At 41.2% G+C, this 22,827-nt stretch overlaps 1 protein-coding gene across 1 annotated transcript in view; it reads right to left on the bottom strand.

The window, feature by feature from the left end:
• GRM7 (glutamate metabotropic receptor 7) overlaps nucleotides 1-22,827 on the bottom strand; it is a 532,223-nt gene that overhangs the window by 354,018 nt on the left and 155,378 nt on the right. The window contains exon 2 of the mRNA XM_019536596.1: nucleotides 5,382-5,598. Within this exon, the coding sequence (XP_019392141.1) occupies nucleotides 5,382-5,598 (217 nt within the window). The remainder of the gene's footprint in view (nucleotides 1-5,381; nucleotides 5,599-22,827) is intronic.

Below are 22,827 nucleotides of genomic sequence, written 5' to 3' on the forward strand. Positions count from 1 at the left end.
TGTGTAATTTCTTGCTGGGTGGTTACTGGTAGTAGATTTTAATGCAAAATCTTTCATAGCTGATAAAAAAAAAGCTTAAAGTACTGAATTAGAATATCTTATTAAAAGCATGATTCTTTGCATTTTTTACAAAACATTTCATCAAATGATACAAATCATATCTTGTAATCATTACATAACAGATATTTTACGATATGACAGTAAAAGAAGATGCCTCAGGAAAGATGCCCCATCGGCCATCTTTAGAGAGCTAGAAAGGTTAAACCAGTGTTTCCCACGCTTTTTCAGCTGAAGGCTGAAATTTTAGTAAAAAATTTTTCATGGCACACCTGTTAAGGCATTTCCCATCCTCATTCATACCTATTGTAGCTCATTGCAGGTCATTGCCATGGTCAAATTCTGCGGCACACCTGCTCATTTCTGACAGCACACTTTTGTGCCACAGCACACTGGTTGGGAAACACTGAGTTAAACAGACATACCCACTTCTCCACCTACCAGCCAACCCTAGAAAACACCTTTTCTAGGGAGTAAGCTCACCACTCTGCCACTGCTGCACTTTTACATTTTAAACACTACATTTTACAAAGATATTGAAACAAGCAAAAGCCACCACAGTTCTAGTGTGCTGCCAAATGTATGTAGAATATCTACCTGCAAATATTAAACTGTTTGGTGCATCTGAATTTGGGTGGGCCACCATATGTAATCTGGTAGGCACTAGGGTAGGCATGAAGAGCCTTCACTCCACATAAATATTGTAAATATAAGAACAACACTGAAAGCAAAACTCTAATGCAATTTTTTTCAGGGGCAAAGGGCTTTTTTCCCCCCCACAGGTTCCACAGTTAAAAACTTTTAATAGACTAACGGGAGAAAACGAATTCTGGATTTGTGGGTTCTCTTGATTATCACTTGAAAGGTCACTTATGTTTTTACCCATCTTCCTACTGCACAGAAGGTAACTGAGACTTAATTATTCATACTATGCTTAAAGTACCTGAAAACAGAAAGTGCTAAAGAAATACTTGAAAAAGTTAACTTGGGCAAAATCTATCCAAAGAGTTAGAGAGAGGAAACCACTAAGAATCCTATTTAAGGACAAAGGCTGTTAAGTCCATTCTGAGAGAAGATTATTGTGTTTTTGATTTTGCAACTCCACACACCACTTTCAAATCTTACTCCTAATTACTCCTTAGGCGATACAACACCGCTGGAAAGGTAATGCTTGATTTAAAAATAGCACCAGTGATTTGTTGAAACAGTGACCATAAATCTCTGCTCAAATCATGTCATCTGGGAGCAAATGTTCAAACCTAAGCAGACATGATGGACATGGAGCTGTGCAGATACCCAACAGTGATGAGCCATGAGAGGCAGAAATGCCCTTGTTTTAGGACCTTCTTCCCACCAACCTGTGTAGTGAACCCCAGGGGATGTCCCCAGTATAGGAGGCAATCACACCCTGTTTATGGAATTTGAGAATATCTGAAGCTAGAAAAAGGAAATGGGATATTAAGAAGTAAATATAAAAAACTAGGTCCCATCAGAAGGCCACCGTAAAGTACAGTACAGCCATACGGTCTATCACTGAAGACTTCCATGTATGTATTATTATAGTCAGCAATTAACCCTGTGGTGCAGATTCATCATTAAAAAAAATTCAAAGATAAAGTAATTTTTGAATTTTGCGTATTCTCTAGTTTCATTAATAACCTGAAATTGTCCTTTAAATTTTCCATAATTAGAGCACTTCCCTAATTTATTAATCCCACAGACTGCAGAGGGCGATTCAAATCTTCTCCTCCTGTCAAAATGACATATTCAAACTAGTTTCAAGTACTCATAATAAAAGTCACTTTGGGAAGAATTATTAAACGAATAGATGAGGCAAAAGTCTTTATATTTTGAAAGTATATTTAACACGCCAAGATGGATAGCACTATCCAGTTGCCGTTCCAACGCCTATGAACCTTGCTAAATTGCCAACCCAGAAATTCTGGATTAGCCACAGATTTGAGACAGAGGATGATACACTTGTTAGTGTCTATGGGACAGATTGTCTTCTCCCCCAAAATAAACTTTTGTGAAGCCCATGGGTGTCAAGAGGAAAGCAAGAGAGGGTGTTGAAGAATCAGTTTTAACTACTTTGAGCAGTCACATTACTTGAACACATTCAAATATTCTTAACCCTTCAGTAGGCATATCTCTTTTGATGGCCCCGAAGGAAAGAGATTTCTCTCTCCATACCACTGCGCCTGCTATTGTTTTTCATTACTTATTAATTTGTGTATACATGAATTGATGATCACTTGAACTACATAAAAAGCACTCAGACAAACAGGTACAAAAGCCAGCAAGTCAACCAAATGGAAATCTTAGCAAAATCACTGCCCCTTAATCATCTCATAAAAGGACTCATCTCAAACCCTGATATCATAGTAATTGGCTAACCATCTGGTTAAATAGGTGCACTTTACATTATATAGGGATATAGAGTAATACGAGATATATAGTGTAGCACTGCCTCATATCAGGGTTTAGGACATCGCTACAATCCATCTCCAGGGAGATGGAAAAATCCTGTTTCCACTGTACCTGATTCAGGCAATATTTAGTAGAAATAAATACTGACATTAAAGTTCAATTGTTGCTCCATAAAATATTTAAGGCAATAGGATATTCTTAGATTTCCTAGGATTTTAAAGGATCTGGGGAAATTTCTGTCAGACATTAAATCCACTTAGAATTCCCCTTAAGCTGTACTGGTGCAACATGTAACAAATTCCATGCAGTCCAGAGAGGAAAATGATACTGTACTACATCTAAAATAACAGTGAAGATTATATGATATGACTTTCCAGACAAGACAGGCTACTTATATAAGCTTATGTACTCTGCTTTTCAGCTTCTTAGTGTTGTAGGAGTGACCTATATTACCAAGCATACAACACTGTTTTTAACAGGGCATCCGTACCACTTGATTTTTCTTTTTAAGAGTAGGTTGTTTTTCACATTCATTGCATGAACATCTATTTCAGATATTTCTATAAAGTATCTGCAGGACAGTATGTTATAAAAGAGTTACAACTTGTTCTTGAATGTAGAAGATGTATTCCCTCTATTATTTTGTCACAGCGGTCGCTTGCAAAGTTTAAATTATAATAAATACTGGCATTTTGTCACTTCCTGTGGCATAATGGCAAAACCATTTTCACTAATACCACAGACATATGCATTCAAATGAACAGAGAAGTTTATGCAAATACAGCTGTCCTCGGTAATATCAGCATAATAAAACAATTTGAAAGCCCCCTCCCTCTGCAATGCTGACTTGGATTATTCTGATAAATGAGATGCACTGAATTACTCAATGACAGTTTGAGGAGTCAGTGAACAGGCTGACACTCTTCAGCTTGCAGATAATAAAGACAATCTGCAAAAGTGTGGGGCACGCTGCTTAAACACTATTATAACAGCATGGAGAATGGAAACCCGAGATGTTGCTTTGAGAGCATATAAACCCTACCATAATCCTTTCATTGCAGAATGATATTTCCTTATCAAAGTGGTGAGTAAATTACGGCTCCTGCAGTCATTATCCCAGTGAAGTTTTACCCACTGAACAATGATAGGTCAAGGTTCTCTCCTGTGAACAGCAAAACCTGCCATAACAATAATGAAATGTTCATAATGAAACATTCAGGTCTATCTAATCTGTGAATCTTTATCAGAACCTATAATTATATGTCCATGGAGATGGATTTTATATAAACCCCTGATAATGGGAAGCATCTTTTGAGTTCCTACCCTTACCTGTTGTACATGATTTCAGTCTAGAAATACCAACAACTATGAGTTGTTAATTCCTCACAGGCTGTGTCTACACGAGCAGCCAACTGTGCAATTGTTACTGAGCGGTCACTTAGTACTTGCAAAAGCAAGTACTAAATGACTGGGCAGTCCCGTTGCTGCACAGTTGCTTTTAGCTTCTACTAAAGAGCTACTGCACACTAGCTCATTACCACTGTGCAGTAGCATCAATGTCACGGTTCATGCCCAGTGATGCTACGTCACTGTAGCAACAAGCTACGGTGCAATAGCTTGTTGCTACGGTGACGTACCGTCTCATGTAGATGTGCCCACAGATCCTTCAGGATCCCCCTCAATTCCCAGACTATCTGAGTCAATTTATATTTATGTCTACACAAGGGCTGCTTAATCACTATAGCAATACTGCTTGGCTACACACGTGAAGCAATCCCACTGGGGACATACCTATGTTGACCAATCTGTTCTTTGCAGCAGTATAGCAAAGCTACTCTCAGGAATATGATAAGCTATGCTGCTTATGCTTGTAAAGCCAATCAATATTAAAGGGCTCTGTCAGCCCAGCTCTGTCATCAGGAATCAGGCCACTCCACACCCTGACTGACACAGATTATTTCAGTACAAGTCTGTGAATTGATATTGGCCTGAGACAGCATAAAACACTCTAGGCCTATTTCACCTATTAGATGTCCAAATGTGATCCTTTTACACTTTGCCCAAGTCTCTTAAAACCCATTAACAGGAGAGAACTAATCCACCTTTTGCAAAAACCATTTTCAGGAACTCAGTTGGGGTAGAATCAAATTAGGTAACTGAGGGAATAGGCTCTAACCCTCTATTTGCCTGCTCCATTGGGGTTGTCATTTTTAACTATGGTTAGTGATGTCAGTCCTTTCATTTAAAGTCCAGAACTTTTGGGGAATTCTCTCTCATCATCCACTAAGTCATAAGCAGTCTGAGCAGCAAAAGAAACCCTGAAACCGCAAATATTCCTTTGCCGTGAAGTACTTCCTGACTAGATTTAATTGACTCATTACCCAAGGTACTAGGCTTTTCCCTTTCAAGTAAAGGAGACTGAATTTCCTCAAATGAAACGATCCAGAAAAATAAGAAGAAAGAAAAGTTACAAATTCCCGTGATTTTTTTGGATGGTAGACTAGAATAGCATGACATGAGTCAGTGTCTAATAATTTGCAGCCTTCGAAGAATTTCTAACTGTGAATAGATAAAAGTTCAATATTTTTAAAATATGTCTTGCACCATATCATCATAATATAATGTCGTCTACAGTGTACAGTGAAATACCAGAAGCCTGATGAAATTCAGTGTTTTATATTTTCTTAACAGTGCATGAAAACCATTCAAGTTTCAAAACCTCAAGTGTTTGGTTTTTGAAACCCCATGACCAGTGCAAGAATGAGAATATCAAGGGGCCATTACAAAGGAATTGTAAAGTAGTGGAACAATTTTAGAATCAAATATTTGTTCAGAGAAAAATGGTACAACGCGTAAAATCTCTCTCCGCTGCATTCAGTTCTCTCTTTGCCTACCTGCCTCTCTGGAAATCTGCATGAAAGATTCCACTCCTTTTTCTCCATAATTTCCTTCAGATGCCAAAGTGGACACATAATTCCACCCCAAAGCTTTTACAATGTCCACCATCGCTTGTGCTTGAAAGGAATCTGGAGGGACCACTCGTGAGAAGAAATCGTAACGTCTGTCATCACTTAACTCTGGTGCAGTTGAGGCATAACTGATCTGTGGGATCTGTAGAGAAAAGAAAGTTGCTGGTTAATCATCTACTCATATACTTATCTCACTTCTTGCAATTAGTTTCAGTTGAGCCTGGGTTAGAGCTTTCATTACAACCACCTGCTGTATTTTATCTCTCCCTGACTACCTAGACTAGGGACAAAAGTTGCACACAAACTGGTTTAAGAGAACAAAACTGGTATGAACCTGTAACAGAACAGAAGTTCAGTGAGCATAAATTGCTTTCACAATGGCTGAAACAGATTTAAGATAAACCTGGTTGGATGTAGCATCAAATTTAGCTGATTTAGTTCAAGCTGGTTTATGGACTTCTGTCCCAGATCCCTTCCCAGTTCAAGTTAACTCACTTTCCCCCAGCATCCCAGGATACTTTGCAGCCCTGGGCTGCATTATCTGCTTCAGTGGAGCAGGGCTGGCCCCTCCCCCAGCTATCACAGAGCTAAGACACTAAAGCCTCTGTTCCCTGTCAGCACCTGCCAGCCCAGCAAAATGGGGTGGGGGGCAAGGGAATGGACCCCCAAGCTCCACCTGTACAGGACAAGGAGAAGGAAAACCTCAGCAGTGCCGGCTTTTTTCCCCTGCAGTAGCCAGGTAAGCAGGGTTGGCATCATCTCAGCCTCTGCCCCCACCCAACCCCCAGCCTGTGGGGGGGAGCCTTACAGGCCTGGGCCTGGGCCCCCCACCTCCCCAGTCTGGGGTCTGCCTGGCACAGGATGAAAGCCCCCACTGGGGGCTTTTTGCTCCACCGGAGCCCAGTTTATGGGGCTGACATTGGCTCAGCCTCACCCCCTCCCCAGCCCCCCACCTCTGAGAAGGGAGGTAAGTTAGGAGTGGGAACACACTGGCCTGGCCCACCACCAGTCCCACCCCAGGCAGGGGTCTGCCTGATGTGGGGGGTATGGGAAGGAAGCCTCCCTGGGAGCTTTTCACTCCTCTGCACCCCGGCTCACCGGGCTGGGATCAGCTAAGCTGTGCCCCCTCTCCAGCCTGTCCTATGAGAGGTGTGGGGTGGGGGCGGGGGTGCAAACACACCAGCCCAGCTGGACACTGGACACCCCCATCCAGGGTGGCATGGGGCAGTAAGTGCCCCCACTGGGAGCTTTTCCTAACCCTGCAGCCTGGCGAGCCAGTTGGGGAATCAGCTCCATTCCCTCCCAGGGAGCAGATGTGGCTGAGCCAAACCTAGCCTCGCTTACCAGGTGCAGTTATGAAAAGCCCCTGGTGGGGGTTTCACTGCCCCCATGATGGGCAGACCCAGGCTGAGGGGTGAGGCTGAGCGGCCAGGAGGGGATGGGGCTGAGCTGATCCCAACCCCACAAGCTGGGCTGTGGGGCAATGAGAAGGCCCAGGTGGGGGCTTCTCTGCCAGTGCACTGGGCAGACCTTGTCTGGGGGCTCTGTGCCGTGCCCAGCTGGCCCTAGGCTTTAGCTCTCCAGTCCCCCATCTCTGACAGGAGGGGATTGGGAGCGGGTAGGGCTGAGCTGATCCCAACCTCATGAGCTGGGCTGTAGGAAAGCAAAAAACCCCCATGGAGTCTTTCCCCCACGCCTGGCAGAATTGGGGGGGGGGGGGGGCAATGCCAGGAGGAATTCCCCCCACCCTCTCTGACAGGCATGGAGTTGGGGAGGGAGTGGAGAGCTGAGCTTATCGTAGCCCAGCTAGCCAGGCTGTGGTGGGAGAACCCCCCCACGGCATGGAGGCTTCTCACACTAGGCGGACCCCAGTTGGGGAGCCAGGGCCAGGTGGTGTATTCTCCTCCCCACCCCCGTCTCAGAGGTGGGGGCTGGGGAGAAATTTTCTGCTGGCTCTCCCCTCTCTGTAGCTGATAGCAGGGTGTTGGGGGGATGGGGAGATGGGTCAAGCAGCCAAACGGGCCTGGGCTGCCACTGGGCTGGGTTTAACAGCCTTAGGCAGCTGGCCATGAGAAGTGGTGTGCGAGAGTGCCCTGAGGCTCCCGGCCTGGGCCAGACAGGCTTCTGTCTGTCTTGGCCACCCAAACGCTACACATCAATTCAGTTTGTTATTGGTTCAAGCTACACAGCTTAGAAAACCTGTGAAGAATGAACCGATTCTGCTTTGGGCTTTTTGAACCTCTGCACTTAGCCCTAAGGTATAAGTCAGTGAAGCCACCTCTTAAAACAACTCAATAAATCATTTCTTATAAGACCAGTTATTAGTTAATTTTCTGAAAATTTTCTTACATGTATGTGATTGGGGGGAGGGGGGGGGAAGTGCTGTGAAGCTAATTATTGATCTTACCTATGCAGATCAAGAGTATGCATATACAAATAGAAATGTGTGCAAGCAATTGTTAACTGATGTATAAAGCTTTGGCATTTATACATGAAGTCATGTTAGTACACAGAAGCGGTTCATGCCATGGTATTTCATTTTGCAACTGACATTCTGAAAAAAAAATCAAACACTAAATATTTACGTCCAGTGTTTAAGCTACTGTACCCTTGTGGTAGAAGTTTAAAGGGCAACACATAATTTACATGAGGTTATATCTGTGTGTATGTGAAAGTTCATATACGCATACAGCCTTTCAGAACACAGGTCTTCATACATAGGTTGGACTGAGTCACATTACCTTTGTCAGATTGGTATGTGTAACTGGTTTACAGATGTATGATTTCAGCCTCACCATCTACCACAATGCATGAAAATGAAACCAAGTTCAAAGAATATATTTTCAAATACTGTTTAAGTTTCAGGTTTATAATAATTATAATGGATTAATAGTCATCAGCTTTCTTTTGTTCTCATAGTGTTACAGCTCCCATTGGTATCAGAAAGAGCACAGACTTCTTTAGACTCCATAATCCCGAATGACTAAATAACAGCAAAATTAAAATGTCAGTAACAAGTATAAAGCAGGGATGATCTTCAAATGATATTTTTGGCTAAGTCTAAGGGAAACCAACAGTTTTACCATGAAGCTGGAGGCCCTGGCCTGTTATGTATTTGTGAATGTGGACATGTGTGCAGGCATGGGCACATGCATGTGTATGTATGAGCATCTGTGTCTGCATGTTTGTGGTTTTGGGTGTAATACTGTATAAGAACATTACATATATATTCATATATACATTATTAAATATTTGGTAGCTGTGTTGGTCTGAAACAAGACGACATACAAAAAAACTAGAACTCCTGGTTCCAAAATTATACCTTTTATTAGACCAATTGGGAACTAGCAAGAAAACTGTCCTTTTCTGCAAGCTTTCTTGTGATTTCTTGCGAGTTCCCAGTTGATCTAATAAAAGGGATCATTGTAGAACCAAGAGTTCTAGTGTATAAACTGAACAGCTGCTTAAGTCAGCTGAAATATCTACAGTAAGTTATTTCTTATTCTGTTAGTTTTTAAACATTCAGATCGAGTCCACTCAGATGTGGACACATTTCCCACTGGATTAAACTAGAACATTTTGCATGCTGTACTTGCACAAAATGGTCAACAATGAAAGGGCATAGGTCTTCCTGAGACCAGCGACCACAGGGCTAACATGGTGAAAGAATACCAGGTTGTATAGCTAATGGTACACACGGAAGTGATACAGCTAGCTTCATAACTCCCAGGACTGAATGACCAGAAACCCATCTGCAGCTATGTTATCTGGAAGTGGTTTTTGGTGCCAGTTCTGAGTAGGCTTGGATTTCATGTCTCTGGACTTGTAGCAGAGTTATGCAACTGCTTGGTCACAATGCCCTTTCCACATTATGGGGCTGTAGTTAGGTTACTGGGTTAACTGAGGGTGATTTTAACTGTAAAAATGGAATGCTGTGTGAGCACTAATAGACAGAGAAGGGCTGATAGGTTTTTATTTTTCTCTTTGGCTGGGGATAGAAATTACACATAAACAAATATAAGCAACCAGAAACTGGTTCAAATCTGTAACACAACAAGGCTAGGGATAGATATTCAAAAAGCCTGAGTCAAAACAGATTTAATCTTTGCAAGTTAGTCTAACCTGGCTAGGCTGAATCAGTTTGTAACTATACAGACATCCCCTCTGGACTGAAAAAATGCAGGCACATGCCTGCAGTGGCTCAGGCTAAAAGCCTGGAGGCGGGGACAGGGCGCTAGAGCAATCCTCCCTTCCCTTCTACAGGGTTGACCTGAGGAGTGGAGGTGTGGCCAGGCCCCCACATGATGCTCTAATAAAGAAGCCCCCCCCCCCCATTAAACCAGCAGGGATTTACACACCATTTATCACCCCATTAGCAAAACAAAAGGATCTCTCATTAGTTCAAGCTCTTCTTAAACATTTTTTTCCAAGGAAGGAATGGAGGGACATTACCAGCTGCCTGTTGATTAGTTCCAAAGAGCCATAAGCCACTGTTCTATCTGCCATTGTCCCATCTCCCACAGCACAGACATAGCCAGCATGTGGTCTGCTAGCTAATGCTGAGAGGTGTCTGTGTAAGGCAGAGGGGAGCATGGATCCCTGCTGGAGCAGGGAGTGGTGGGGATGGGAGGGAAAAGGAGGAAGCCAGGCAGATGCTATCTATGCTGGAGCTGCAGCCTGGGAGCAGAGGGGAGGGGCCAGCCCTGCTGGACTGGAGCAGAGAACAGAGCCCCACCCAGCAAAGCATCTGGGATTTGGGGGGACTCTCATTTAACTTAAACCAGGAAGGGATCTGGGACAGACATTGCATAAACTGGTTTGACCCAGATCAGTTAAGTCTCATACTACATTCAGCCATGTTCATCTCAAACCCATTTCAGCCATTTTCAAACCAATTTATGTGCACTGAACATCTGTTCTGTTACAGGTTTAAATCAGTTTCTGATCACTTAAACTGGTTTATGTGATATGTCTGTCCCTAGCCCAGAAATTCAGTACAGCTAAACTTCTTTCAAAATGGCCAAAACACATTTTAGATAAACCTCGATGAATGTACTATCAGAGCAAACCTATTTAATTTAACTCAGTTTATTGAACTTCTGTTTTAGATCCCCTCCACATTCAGGTCAACTCGCGGTCCCCAAGCATTCTAGTATACTTTGCACCTCACCTGCAAATCTCTCCTCACAGGGTGGCAACTAACCTTGGCCCAAGCCATCTGCTCCAGCAAAGCAGGGAGGTGTGCTCTAGCACCTCACCCCATCTTCTGGCCTGGGCCATTTCAGGCATGTGGCTGCATTTCTGGAATCGAAAGTGAATGTCCGTTCACTTGCATATTAGTTCAGTCTATGCATTTAGACTAACCTGAAAAGATTACATCGATTCAGCCTCAGAATTTTTGAGAGTCTGTACTTAACCCTAGGGATTTTATTAACCACTTTCTTGGATGTCAGTCTTGCAGAACCATCTCACTTTGTTTTGAAATTTTAATACAACCTCAAAATATTTTTTGAGATGGGTTAAGAGGGATGGTATTTGGCTTCAGATTATTATGAGCCTCGGATTTCAATAGGAAGTCCATGCAAATCGAGGTTTCAGATCCACATAAATCTGCAGCAGAAGATTGCAGAACTTAGTAAGTTCCACTCTCTGGACCAAAGATCTTTTGAGATTTTAGCTCTATGTGCACCAGAGCAGGAAAATATACATAGTTCTGGAATCTGTATAGAACCAATTATTTTGGGGAGAACCATAACCTCATGTGTCAATTAAGCTTTCATTTCACCCATGGATCTACAAACACCAGGAAAATCCAGATCATTCAGATTTGAGGTTTCAGTAATGACCATTTTACTTCTTATTAAAGGAGATTTAGAGTGGTCAAAGTGCAAAATGTAAACTTGGTGCTCAGGAAAATGCTGAATTGACAGCCCCAAAAAACTAAAGTCTTCAATTTATGCGTAAATCTGATACAGTCTAACTTGGGCAGTGGCAGTATAGGCTACAGTGCAATGCCATGTTAATAATCCTTGGCAGGGAATGACTTCTAGGAAGAGTCTGATCAGCTCTCAAGCTGCCAACTGCAACCGTCTACAATTGAACCAGCTGGTGTCAGTTTTGATTACGTTTTGTGATATGGACGCTGAGATGTGGAGATTGCTGACATTGTTCACTTATTCTGCCAAAAGTTAGTAATACCTAAGATGCTCTGTATTCTAACTACAAACAAAGGGAAAAGCTTCTTTCACCCAATGCAGATGCCTAAGAGCAATATTCTGAAAAGCAAAGACTGGTACTTCCCTTTGATCTCTTAGGGTAAGTACAAAGGTTCAAAACGCCCACGGCAGAAGTGTTCTAAGTTTCGTGTTTTACTCTAAGTACTCTAGGTTAGGTCAGGAGAGGACAAAACAGACATTCTTTCCATGGTGGGTGGTTCCTGCACAGGCTGGGCCAGCAAGCTGAGGGTGCTCAAGAACACTTCCCAACAGCAAGGTCACCCCCGATTGGCCAGCCCAGCCCTCTCCCCCTGGCCTGCCTCCCCCCACCCATAGTGGCCATATTTCAGCAGTCCTCCCACTATTGCTGGCTGGCTCATTTAGGGCAGCCAGTCTTGCAAAGCATAGGCATTTGTCCTCCAACCAGTGCACCACGCCCAGTGAAAAACCTCTGAGACAGCCACAATCCCCAGGTTCTGGAGGGTTTTATGTACCCCCAAGCCCTAGCAATTGTGTCTGCCACAATCACTAGGGCTCAGGGGTGTTTGAAACACCCATTTCCTGAGGATCACAACTGCTGCGATTCCTGGCGCTCAGGGGTTTCTCACTAGGCATGGTGCACTGAAGGGGAAGCAGATGTCATGTAGTATGGGCACAGGCCCAGCCCCTCCCTCTTGCACGAGCCAGCCAGCACAAGTGAGGGGGGAGGGAAAGGGAGCTGCTGCTGCTGCTGCTGCTGCTTGACCCCAGCTGATTACAGCTGCAGGCAAGAGCCTGACAGTGATGCCAAGCAGTGGCTGGGGGGAGCACATGACAACCCTGCACAAGCCCAGCCCCTGCTACACAGACCCCAGCTAGAAGGGTCAGGGGCTCCATTCCCCCTGCCTGCCCCTCCCCCCACAGCTGAGCCAGGCAGCAAGGAGAAAATTCCCTGCCATGGAGACCTGGCCCCACTGCAGACCCCAGCTGTTGGGGGCTGGGACCAGGGTGAGGGCCTCAATACTCCCACTCACCCACCCCCTAGCAGTTGCCAGCCAGACTATGGAGCAGAGGCTTTGCTGCCTCTGCTCCGTGACAGCCCAAGGGCAGGGGCAGGGGCATGCCCATATCAGCGGGAGCAGAGGAGTAGGAGCAGAGGCTAGTCCAGTCACCTTGCAAGGGTGGGTTAGTGGGGGCCCATAAAGCATCCTGGGATGCAAAGAGACTGCAACCTAACTTGATTTGGGAGCGGATCTGTTAGTCAATAGACCAGTACACTACACTGAACCAGGTCTATCTGAGGACCAGGTTCAGCCATTTTGACACCAGTCTGCGTGCTCTGAACTTCTGTTGTGTTATAGGTTTAGACTAGTTTCCGATCACTTATCCCAATTTATGTGTAATTTCTGTCCCTGGCCTTCATTACTGTTTCCCATATTTTATTTTTTTAAAAACATCTTTTAGAAAGGGAGTATTTTTCTGCCCTCTAATCCATATTCATTCTCTGTTTTATCCTGCAGTTATCTCATGTTTAAAACGCCATACCCTGCTGCCATGGGTCTGAGTGGGATGTCAACAGATTCAGCATTACAATGAATTCACTGCAGGATTAAAGTAGCTAGCAAAAGACGAGAAACTGAAGGGAAGACAGACTTTGTGTAAGCACATATGTATCTTGGAGAATTTTCAAAATATGGCTTATAAAATTATGAATCATAAATCCATTTTAAGACCTGTATAATGTATCTGTAATATCATCCCAGCATGACAGTCCAAGCTTACATTTCTATGGTATGTCAGCTCAGCAACTGTTGAAGACTCTCACCCAGGACTCTTCCAAGCAGGGATCAAGTGATGCATGTTTATCAAATTAATCACGTCTGCTCATTCTAAATATTAGTTTAAATTAAGAAAATTGAACCAGAAATCTCAGTTAAGAAATCAAATTCTTTTTCATTATAGCATATATTTGTTATATCTAAGGTATATATTCAAGTAATATAACATTTATGATAAAACACATCCAACATGACAAATTTTGTTGTATTTTGATTAAAGAAATGGAGACAACTTTCACTCAATCATGTTTGCCTTGTAACTTTTCAGAATATTTTGTTCCATTGTATTTTCCACTCTTTCAATTTTCCTTTCCACACAAGAACAGAAACTAGTTTTGAAACATCAAGATGTCTCATGGGATAAAAATTCCATTTTCTGAAGAACTCTAGCATCTTGGTAACACATTTCTGCTTTGGAAGCCACAGACAGCAGTTCTCACTGGCCTTTGCATAGTCTGCAAACATACTGGAACCGGTGGCAAATCTTCATGTTGTCTACCACCTTCCTACCACTACAGACACTCATGCAGGAGCTAGGCACAATATAATGCAAGCATTTCCCAATGGGCAGGAAATATCCTGCTGGGAAGGAACAGGAGGATTAGCTGGGAAGCACCAGAATCCAGGATTTCAGGGGAAGAGCAGCTGGCTCTATTTTTTTTTTCCCCTCTCTGAAGGAAGCTCACATTTCCAAAGTTTGAGGGATGCTAAGCAAGCCCATAATGGAGTCTCACATTTTTATAAAGTCAGTTGTTATGTCTGAGGTATTTTTCTAGGCATGACACAAAAGCATTTCACATGCTGCTCCCCACAGATGATACTCTGTTTAAAATAAGAAAAGTATAATTGAAATTGATTGTGCTGCATTAGTCAGTGATTAATTAAGTTGTAATTTATTTTTAACATTGCACATTATTGTTCATCTAGCTCATTTCTGGCGTTAATGAAGAACGGTCTCTAAATCCCTTTACAACTTTTGTTATTTTGTTCGAGAAGCAGGCAGCGTTGAGCCCTGAGTTCCTTATCATTTTCTTAACAGGTGCAACCAAAGCTTTTCAAGAAAATATTTTAGGGGTAACACTGCAGACGTTTTTCATTTCCTGTTAATCCACTATATGTCATATCAAAATCTATCCTAAACCCAGATCCACGTGAAATATTTCAGAGTAAAAGGAAAATGAAGTACAAATTCGGAACTCCATTATAGTTTGCACTGCATGAGTATGCCTTAGGAGGAAACTAATGCACGATACACTTCCCTGGCCCTGTGCCTCTCTGTAAGAGGCAGACTATCCTGACCCTTAGACAGTGCACTCCAGCTCTATCATTTGACATAGCTGTCTGGCCAGGAAGCATAGTTTGTACTCCAATGGCCAACATATTCAATCACTCTGTGAGAGACAGGCTCATCATCTGAATTCCAAAATGCACTCATAGCCACTGAATTGTGAACAAGGGGAAGTGTCTATTCCATACTCATATCTCGAGTATTTTGTTGCATATTAGTCTCCTTCACTTTATTGATGCGGGAGCGGTCTTGCAATGCAGTCCATATCTTAATAATGCAAAATTCTTGAAGGTGCCTCTTTGGATATTTGTCATCTCATAGTTTCCATGTGACAACTAAACCACAGATCACATAGCAAACTAATTATAGAAAACATCTAGGAAAATTTAAACTGCATTGCTCTGGTTTTTCATTTCATATTGACTTCATTTTTTTCCTTTTATTCTGCTGCTCTGCGCTGGAAACAAGGAAGAGAGCTGGTGCCAGGTGAGAAAGCAAGCTCTTTGAGAACTATCAGCTAAGGACTCTCCAGCTATGTATTAGGAAGCTCTCTCATACCCTAACCTTTTATATCCCAACCTGTCTACAACTTTTACTCACTCTTTCCCATTTTCCCCTTTGATTCTTGCATCATGCATATTAATGATGCCATAAAATAATTCTTAGTGCAAGGTTACTATAATGAGACAGAGTTGTCATGCTTTATTTAGTTGCTTGGCAAAAAGTTTATGAAAAAGATGCACCTAAACCCACTGGCCAAAGGACTGTTGCCATGATCCTCAGAAAAATTGCTTTTTTTTTAAGTTTTATGTGCAATTAACATAATGCATGAGTGTACCTGTTGAGATATTAATGAGCTCCCACTGGGGTATTATTAAGTTCACAGTTTGTTGCAAATTCACTTTCAACTTCCTCTTAAATTTTATTGATTCGGTTTCCTGACAATAGGAAAAAAAACTTTGATAAAGTCTCTTGAATTTATCTTATTTAGCAACACAGTGTCAGTCTAGCCAAACTGTGCAGTCCTGCCAATAATTTCACATTCCAAAGGAAGATGAGTGAAGAATTTTCACTTGGCTACAAAACCCTTTGATGCAAGTTGATGACTAACTTTTTTGAATAAGTTTACATCTCAGATTTTACTCGCATAGAAATTTCTCATGTCAAGACTTAATCCTCAGTTAGTACAACAATACTTTGTTCAACATTTACATGTTTAATTACATAACAAGCAACTCCAACAAACAATTTCCATGAATTAAAATTTTCTATGGGCCAAATACTCAAGATCTTCCTTATGTTTTACTTCATCCTTAATGAAAGGAAACAGTTTCCCCTAAATAAGAGGAGGCTAAAATTAGGGTTAATAGTGTTGTCAGGCACTGAAAAAATCAGTTATTTGGTTATAATCTAAAGCCCACCGATGGTAACAGAAGACTGTGCATTGACTTCACAGGGTTTAGATCAGTTCTCAAGCTAACTGCGATTCCAGATTTATAGTGTCCCTTTCTCCATTTTAGGAGAAGAGTCATAGTGTGGGGAAATTCAGCTGCTCCCCCCTTGAAGTTATCCATGCTTTAGTTTGGCACTGTACTCTCACCAAATGAAGGACATTTTGGCCATAGCATCCAGCAGCATTCCCCTGGCTCCATAAAATGTATGCCATTCCTTGGCCTATTCTATGTATCACAGTAGATGCACATATATATAATAAATAATTTAAATACATTTTACTATGATTTTCTCTCTTCCCTCGTATCTTTTCTGCCAAACCAAAAAAATGCTGAAGTTAGGAGTTTGGGTTGAGATTTTCAAGTCTAAATGACTAAACAGAATAAGTTTGATTGAAAATTCAGGGGACTTTTGCCATGAAGGTCTGTATTTATGAGATTTCATGAGAAAATACACTAGAAGGGATTCCCAAATGCATCTAAGTGACTTCAGAGCACAAGCCTACAATGATCTTAAATAAGGCTTTTAATCCTAAATCACTTAAGTGGTGTTTTGCTGGAAAGCTTCAAATGCTTGGTATTTCAAGGTAGGAGTGGATTTTGAGCCCAAGAAGTTAGAGAAACAACAAAATCCTGATGATGATCAAAGAAAACTAATATGTGAAAAAGGTCTGCATAAAAAACTATACTGAGAGAGAGAAGACTCACTAGTTTACACTTTAGTGCATGGACGCCTAACTGGCTTTGAAAGTTGGGGTAGGACATAAAATTTGCAGGAGCATTGAGCAAACGAGTACATTGAAAGAAGGACCTTCATAAAATGGAAAATTTTCAAAAGCATTAATCTATTTACAGTTCCTATGTTTTATCCCTTACTTTTCCTCACCATGTTTATCAATTACTAAAGCTATTTGTGTTCAAACAATGTCCTGTTTACTCATACCATGGCCTATCTTTTATTTCATCCTGCACTGAATTCATAATGATGAATTAGAGACTGACACTATCCTCTGCATAGGAAATGGATATAGAGATTTAGAAGATACAGGAACACACATACAGACGAGATCAAACATAATAAAAAGCTAAGCTGGGAGAAGGAAAGCAGCTTTTAATAAAACATAAATATCCTCAGCAAAGGAAACATTAAGAACCCACACCAAATAAATGAATCATACATATGAATGTTTTCTAGATATTAGTTACTTTGACAGCATAAATCTCACTCCTCTAAATGATACCTACCTATTCACCTTTCACTTGCGAGTGGGCAGGTGACAGGGTACCTGTAACCTTGGCCATAGGGATCAAGATACAAGGTTAAGAGCCTAAAAAGTAAACAATCTAAACCCCAATTTTACAAGCAGCCTAAGGATCAGATTTTCAGAAACTCTTAGTGCCTACAAATGGTCAAAAGAACCCAGCTCCCATGAAAGGTTTTCTGAATCAGAGCAATCGTATTGCTATACATTTTTCGGTGTCAACATTGCATATGCTGGTCCATGACCTTGCTTCTAGCTACTAACACAAGATGTGGTCAGAGCTATAGAAGTCTTCCATACCCAAAAGGAATTCTAGGCTACTGAGTACTTCTGACAGGCTGGTCCTAGTTCCCCTGCCCCCCCCCCCCCCCCCCGCATGTGCCTTTTTTCTTGCAATCTGACTACAGCTGCTCCATTTACCCTCCTCCCCCGTACTGAATAGCTTAAGATTTTTTTAATTGTTTTTAGTTTATTATAGTAAGTTATTCCTGTATCTCATATATTGACTGCATCCTAGTTGTACACACATGAGAGGTCTCATCTATATGTATAGATAGCAATTTTCACCACGCAAATATGTGCTTTGAACGTTCTAGGCAGACAGACCACACATATTTTGCCAGAGCAGTTAAGGAAACCTAATGAAAATGCAAACCTAATAAGTACAGTTCTCAAGGGAGGGTCTCATATCAAGATACTTCAAATCTGGTTACTGACCTCCTTTCATATCACCTCAAGTTTCTCACGTATTTGGATCCTACATTTTGGTAAATCATCACATAACTAGCTGTGAAAATTATATCAGGTCAGGGCTTGGTGCCTAAACAATATTACTCTCTCTCTACTCACCAATGAAAAACACCCCCATATCAGCAAAGCAGGAAGCAAAAAGTTTACCCATCACCACTTCTCCTTACAGGACATCTGTATCTATGGTAACATGACGTATGTCTGATTTGCATTTACAGAGAAGTGCAAGAGAAATATCCATTGCTGTATTAAGATACAGTGAACTGCCTCTAATAGTTTTTCATATTTTATCTATTCATTGCTCTGTCCCTACTTTGATGCATCTTCCCATAGGTCTATACTAGTTGGTTGATATCATAGGGAATTTTTTTTTAATATAGATAATGGATATGGCAGAAAATCACTAATAAACACACAAAATAACAAGACCACCAAAGACCTTTCAGTTTCAAATACAACTAAGAAATAAGATGCCACTGTATGTTAGTAAAGAAATAAAGGGAAGGAGAAGCAGAAATGCAGTGCTGAGCTATGGCATCACCATGTCTTGAAATGCTGTCGATTCAGGTGAGGCCCCACTGAACTATGTGGCAAATCACAAGCCTTTGGCTTTGCACTAACCTCATGCAAAGGAAGATGCCATGATGCGGTGCTGTTTGGGTATCTGTCCAAGCAGAAGAGGACCCCAGCAGCCCGATTCAACCAATTCATTTCCTGCTTTAGAAATGCCTTGTGGAAGGCCAGGACCTGGCTCATATATGGGTACACAGACGTGTCAATGTATGCTTGCATCAGAATGGGACTGAACAAGATGCAAGGGAAGACATCAGGAAAGAAATGGTGGAGAACATCTGGAAGAGGATGGACTAGCACAAACTTTTCAGAAGTAGGTCCCCTGAAGAGAGCGACAAATGGTGATGGTGACGATGACGAGGGCAGATATAACAAGAGAAAAGAAAGTGACAATGACGACAACAACGACTAAAAGAACTGGGAAAGAAAGGAGGGTAGGGAGGGGGAAGTTGGGAAAGGGGACAGCGTAAGCTTAGGGTATAGGGAAAGGTTGCGTGTCTGTGACAGCCACGAGTGATGGTGATGGTCACATGGGTGCACAGTACGGATATTGTAATGGGAATGTGTATGATGTAATGGCAATGATGTGTTTGGGACTGTCAAGTGAGCCATAGTGGCCATAGGATAGGTTAGGCTAAAGTAATGTGATTAGATACACACACACACACACACGAATAGATATATTTTCAAACAAAAAACAAAAACTAAAAAAACTGGGAGATGCCATGATCACCACCACAATAGAAACAGTATCGGTTCAGGTGGCTCTACTGTACTTGTAGCAGTGGGCAGTTGTCAAATTCAAGACAAACCTCCAATAATGAGATTTGAGACCTGGAAAATTATATCAAATTTATAATTTTTCCATTTATAAAATCTAATTATTGAGAGATGGTCTTATAATGAGGGTCATCTTATATTAGAATAAACAGCAGTATCATAAATATGGGGGGGCGAGGAGGGTTTGTTTCTTTTTTGGTCTTTTTTTTTTTACATAGCGTGCCAAGCCATATACCATATACCCAAAGAGCTTACAAGCTATATGTTAAGACATATTTCAGATATTATCCCTTATGTTTTACAGGTATGTATGCATGTATAGGAAAGCATAGTAGATGCTTATATTTATTATATGTCATCAAGATGGCCAAGATCTATCAAATCCTATGTGAATCAGAATTATAAGAAGTTTGTAAGCTTTTATCCATTCTTGCTCAAGTACAAGGAAATGTTTTCAAATTCCATGCAACAGCTTTCCATTACACTCCAGCCTGCTGCTTTCCTGCCATAGCAATATCCTTCCATTTATTGAGATGACAGCCACTATGACCTATTCCCCTCTGACCAATTAGCTAGTCATGGTTCTTGAATGCTGTCATAAAACACAGTAAAAGTACTGAAGCAATAAACTACTACTCCTTTTGGAGAAACTATGAATGGCATTGGACATGCTATATATTATCCAGGTCGGATTTGGTGCAACAGTGAAATGAGCGGCATGAGTTATAGGTCTGAATTCAGAAATCATATTCTTAATTCAAGTCCATTTTACAAGCTTTCAACCAAATACCCGGCTTGAGAGAACTGCAAAGACCTAACATATACAGAGCAGTTAGTAACACAGTAGATCAAACAAAAGTTGATGTTTAATTGCCTAGAAACAACCGTGGGTCCTGAAAGAGAGAGAATCTGCTGTCATTACTTACAGAACTAATCCTTACTTGTAAAACTACTGCCATTAAAATCAATTTGTCTACTTATTTGAATAAAGGGCTGCTAAAAGTGGCAGGATATCCCAATGCATAAAGCAAGGGACTGGGACTTAGGAGGAATGAATTCTATTCCTATCTCTCCCACTGACTTGCTAGATCTTGCCTGAGCCATTTTTACTCTCCCATGCCTCTTGTCCCAAGCCTATAAAATGGGTATATCAATACTGACCTACTAGGAAAGTGCTTGAAGATTCAAAAATACTATAGAAGAACAGCTACACCTTAGTATAGGAATATGAACTGCAAAGTCAGATTTGTTTTGCCCCCTAAATTTAAAAAGCATTTTCTATATACAATATGAAAGGTGTAACTTATATTTTGGCTCTGCCATGGCTTAAGTTTAACCTCCATTCCTGCACCAGCAATACTGAAAGGTCCATCCCTAGCACAGCTGATACATCAGCTAGCACGATTTAGGCAATCAGTTTCTGTAGCCAATGGCATGGAAATGTATGAAGCAGCTACATCATGACTGAATTTTCTTGAACAAGGAATATCTGCTGAAATTCTAGGGGAGCATATGTTTTATCAAGACAGCTACTGTTCCTGATGAATTTTTGTTTCAAGCTGTATTTATTGGATTTATTCATAGGGTAAGTCAAGTGTAGTTTTCCTATTCTAGCAAAACTAAGCAAATCCCATGTGAATCCATGAATAATAGCGCATATATCTTTCCTCTGACTTTATGATGAGACTTGACCAGAAGAAATTCCTTACAGCGCTGGACAAATAGCTTACCTTGTCCAGTATCCTGTCTCTGCATATACCAGAAAAAATCCAAGAAATGTATGTGCATATATACCTGTATACATCTCAAATACATCCCTACTTCCACATCTACATCCATAGCCACTTATTTTGTTCACATTTCATTTAGTTTTATTCTCTCTAAATGAAGCAGCTATAACAATTTCATTGTCTTTTCTTAGGCAAATCTTAGGAAAACCAGCTTCTCTGAAAATCAGCCTTTTTTGAACAAGTATCTAGAAACTAAGCCAATCTAAAATTTAACAACTTCACACAAACTTCTGAACTGAAAGCGTTTGCACTGTGGACAGGCACAGGCATTATACTTTTACCGGTACAAGTGATCGGCAAGTGGTCTATACCCAGAAGGGAACAGAAGTTTGGCACACAAAGCCAATCTATACCCGTAACAGAACAGAAATTCAGCACACACAGACTGATTTAAAATGGCAAAACCAAATACCACCCTCCATCCCCCATCAAGGGGTAAATAAGTGTTCTGTTCACTACTGATCTAAACTACAGTGCTTGCAGATAACCACATAACTTAGATCGATTCCACCTCGGGCTTTTTGTACGTCTGTACTTAGCCTGTATGTACAAAAACACAATGCCTTTGAGGAAACTGCTGCAGAGTTTTGACATTGTTGTAAAAATTGCACACCGTTTCAGAACAAAAACAGATGTCCAAATGGAATTCAACTGTTCTTTTATTTTGTGTCCTGTAGGGAATTGCTTAAAAAATAAATCAGGCCCAATCCATACTATAGTTTAGATATGGAAGACTCATGCATACTCCAGACTAATCCTTTAGGAGGTAAAAACATGCTCCTGGGTTTACCAACCCAGGCGAAGCTACTACACCATACCATTGCAGCTGCAATGGACATAAAATGAATGCCTCCTAATTGTGGTCATTCTCTGTGGTCTGTAAAAATCAAACCAAATATTCTGAACCTATGATTTCTTTTAATATATAATTAGGCTTATTCATTAGCATGTTAAGGTCAGGGGAATTTTTTTTTTAAAGCTGCCTCTGAAATTGCACTCTCAAAATTATATGCACACCCAAAATCAGTATTTGCCTTTGTAAAGGGCACTTAATTATATAAATCACTAGTCAAATGCACAATTACCCAGTTAGCACAATTTCCCTTTGTATATACACTTGAAAAAGCTTTAGAAAATTAGGCCCTTGGAAAATGATACAGTAACATAACAAATAATATTTTACCATATTTACTTGAATATAAGGTGAGGATTTTAGCAGAAAAAGTCCATCACCTTATATTTGCACACAAGAAAATCCCATTACATATATAACCTATCATTAAACTGCTGCCAGAAGCAATATGTGCTTGGTAACGGAAAACAACTATGAAGTTGATTAAATGCAGCCAACACTGAGCATGCCCATATTGGGTAACCATACTGATGGGAACCCTTTTTTTTTTTTTTTTTTTTGGAGGGGGGTGGCACCCTACGTGAAAGCCCGA

This window comes from Crocodylus porosus, unplaced genomic scaffold (assembly GCF_001723895.1).
Source record: "Crocodylus porosus isolate Cpor-Errol unplaced genomic scaffold, CroPor_comp1, whole genome shotgun sequence".
Classification (NCBI taxonomy): Eukaryota; Metazoa; Chordata; order Crocodylia; family Crocodylidae; genus Crocodylus; species Crocodylus porosus.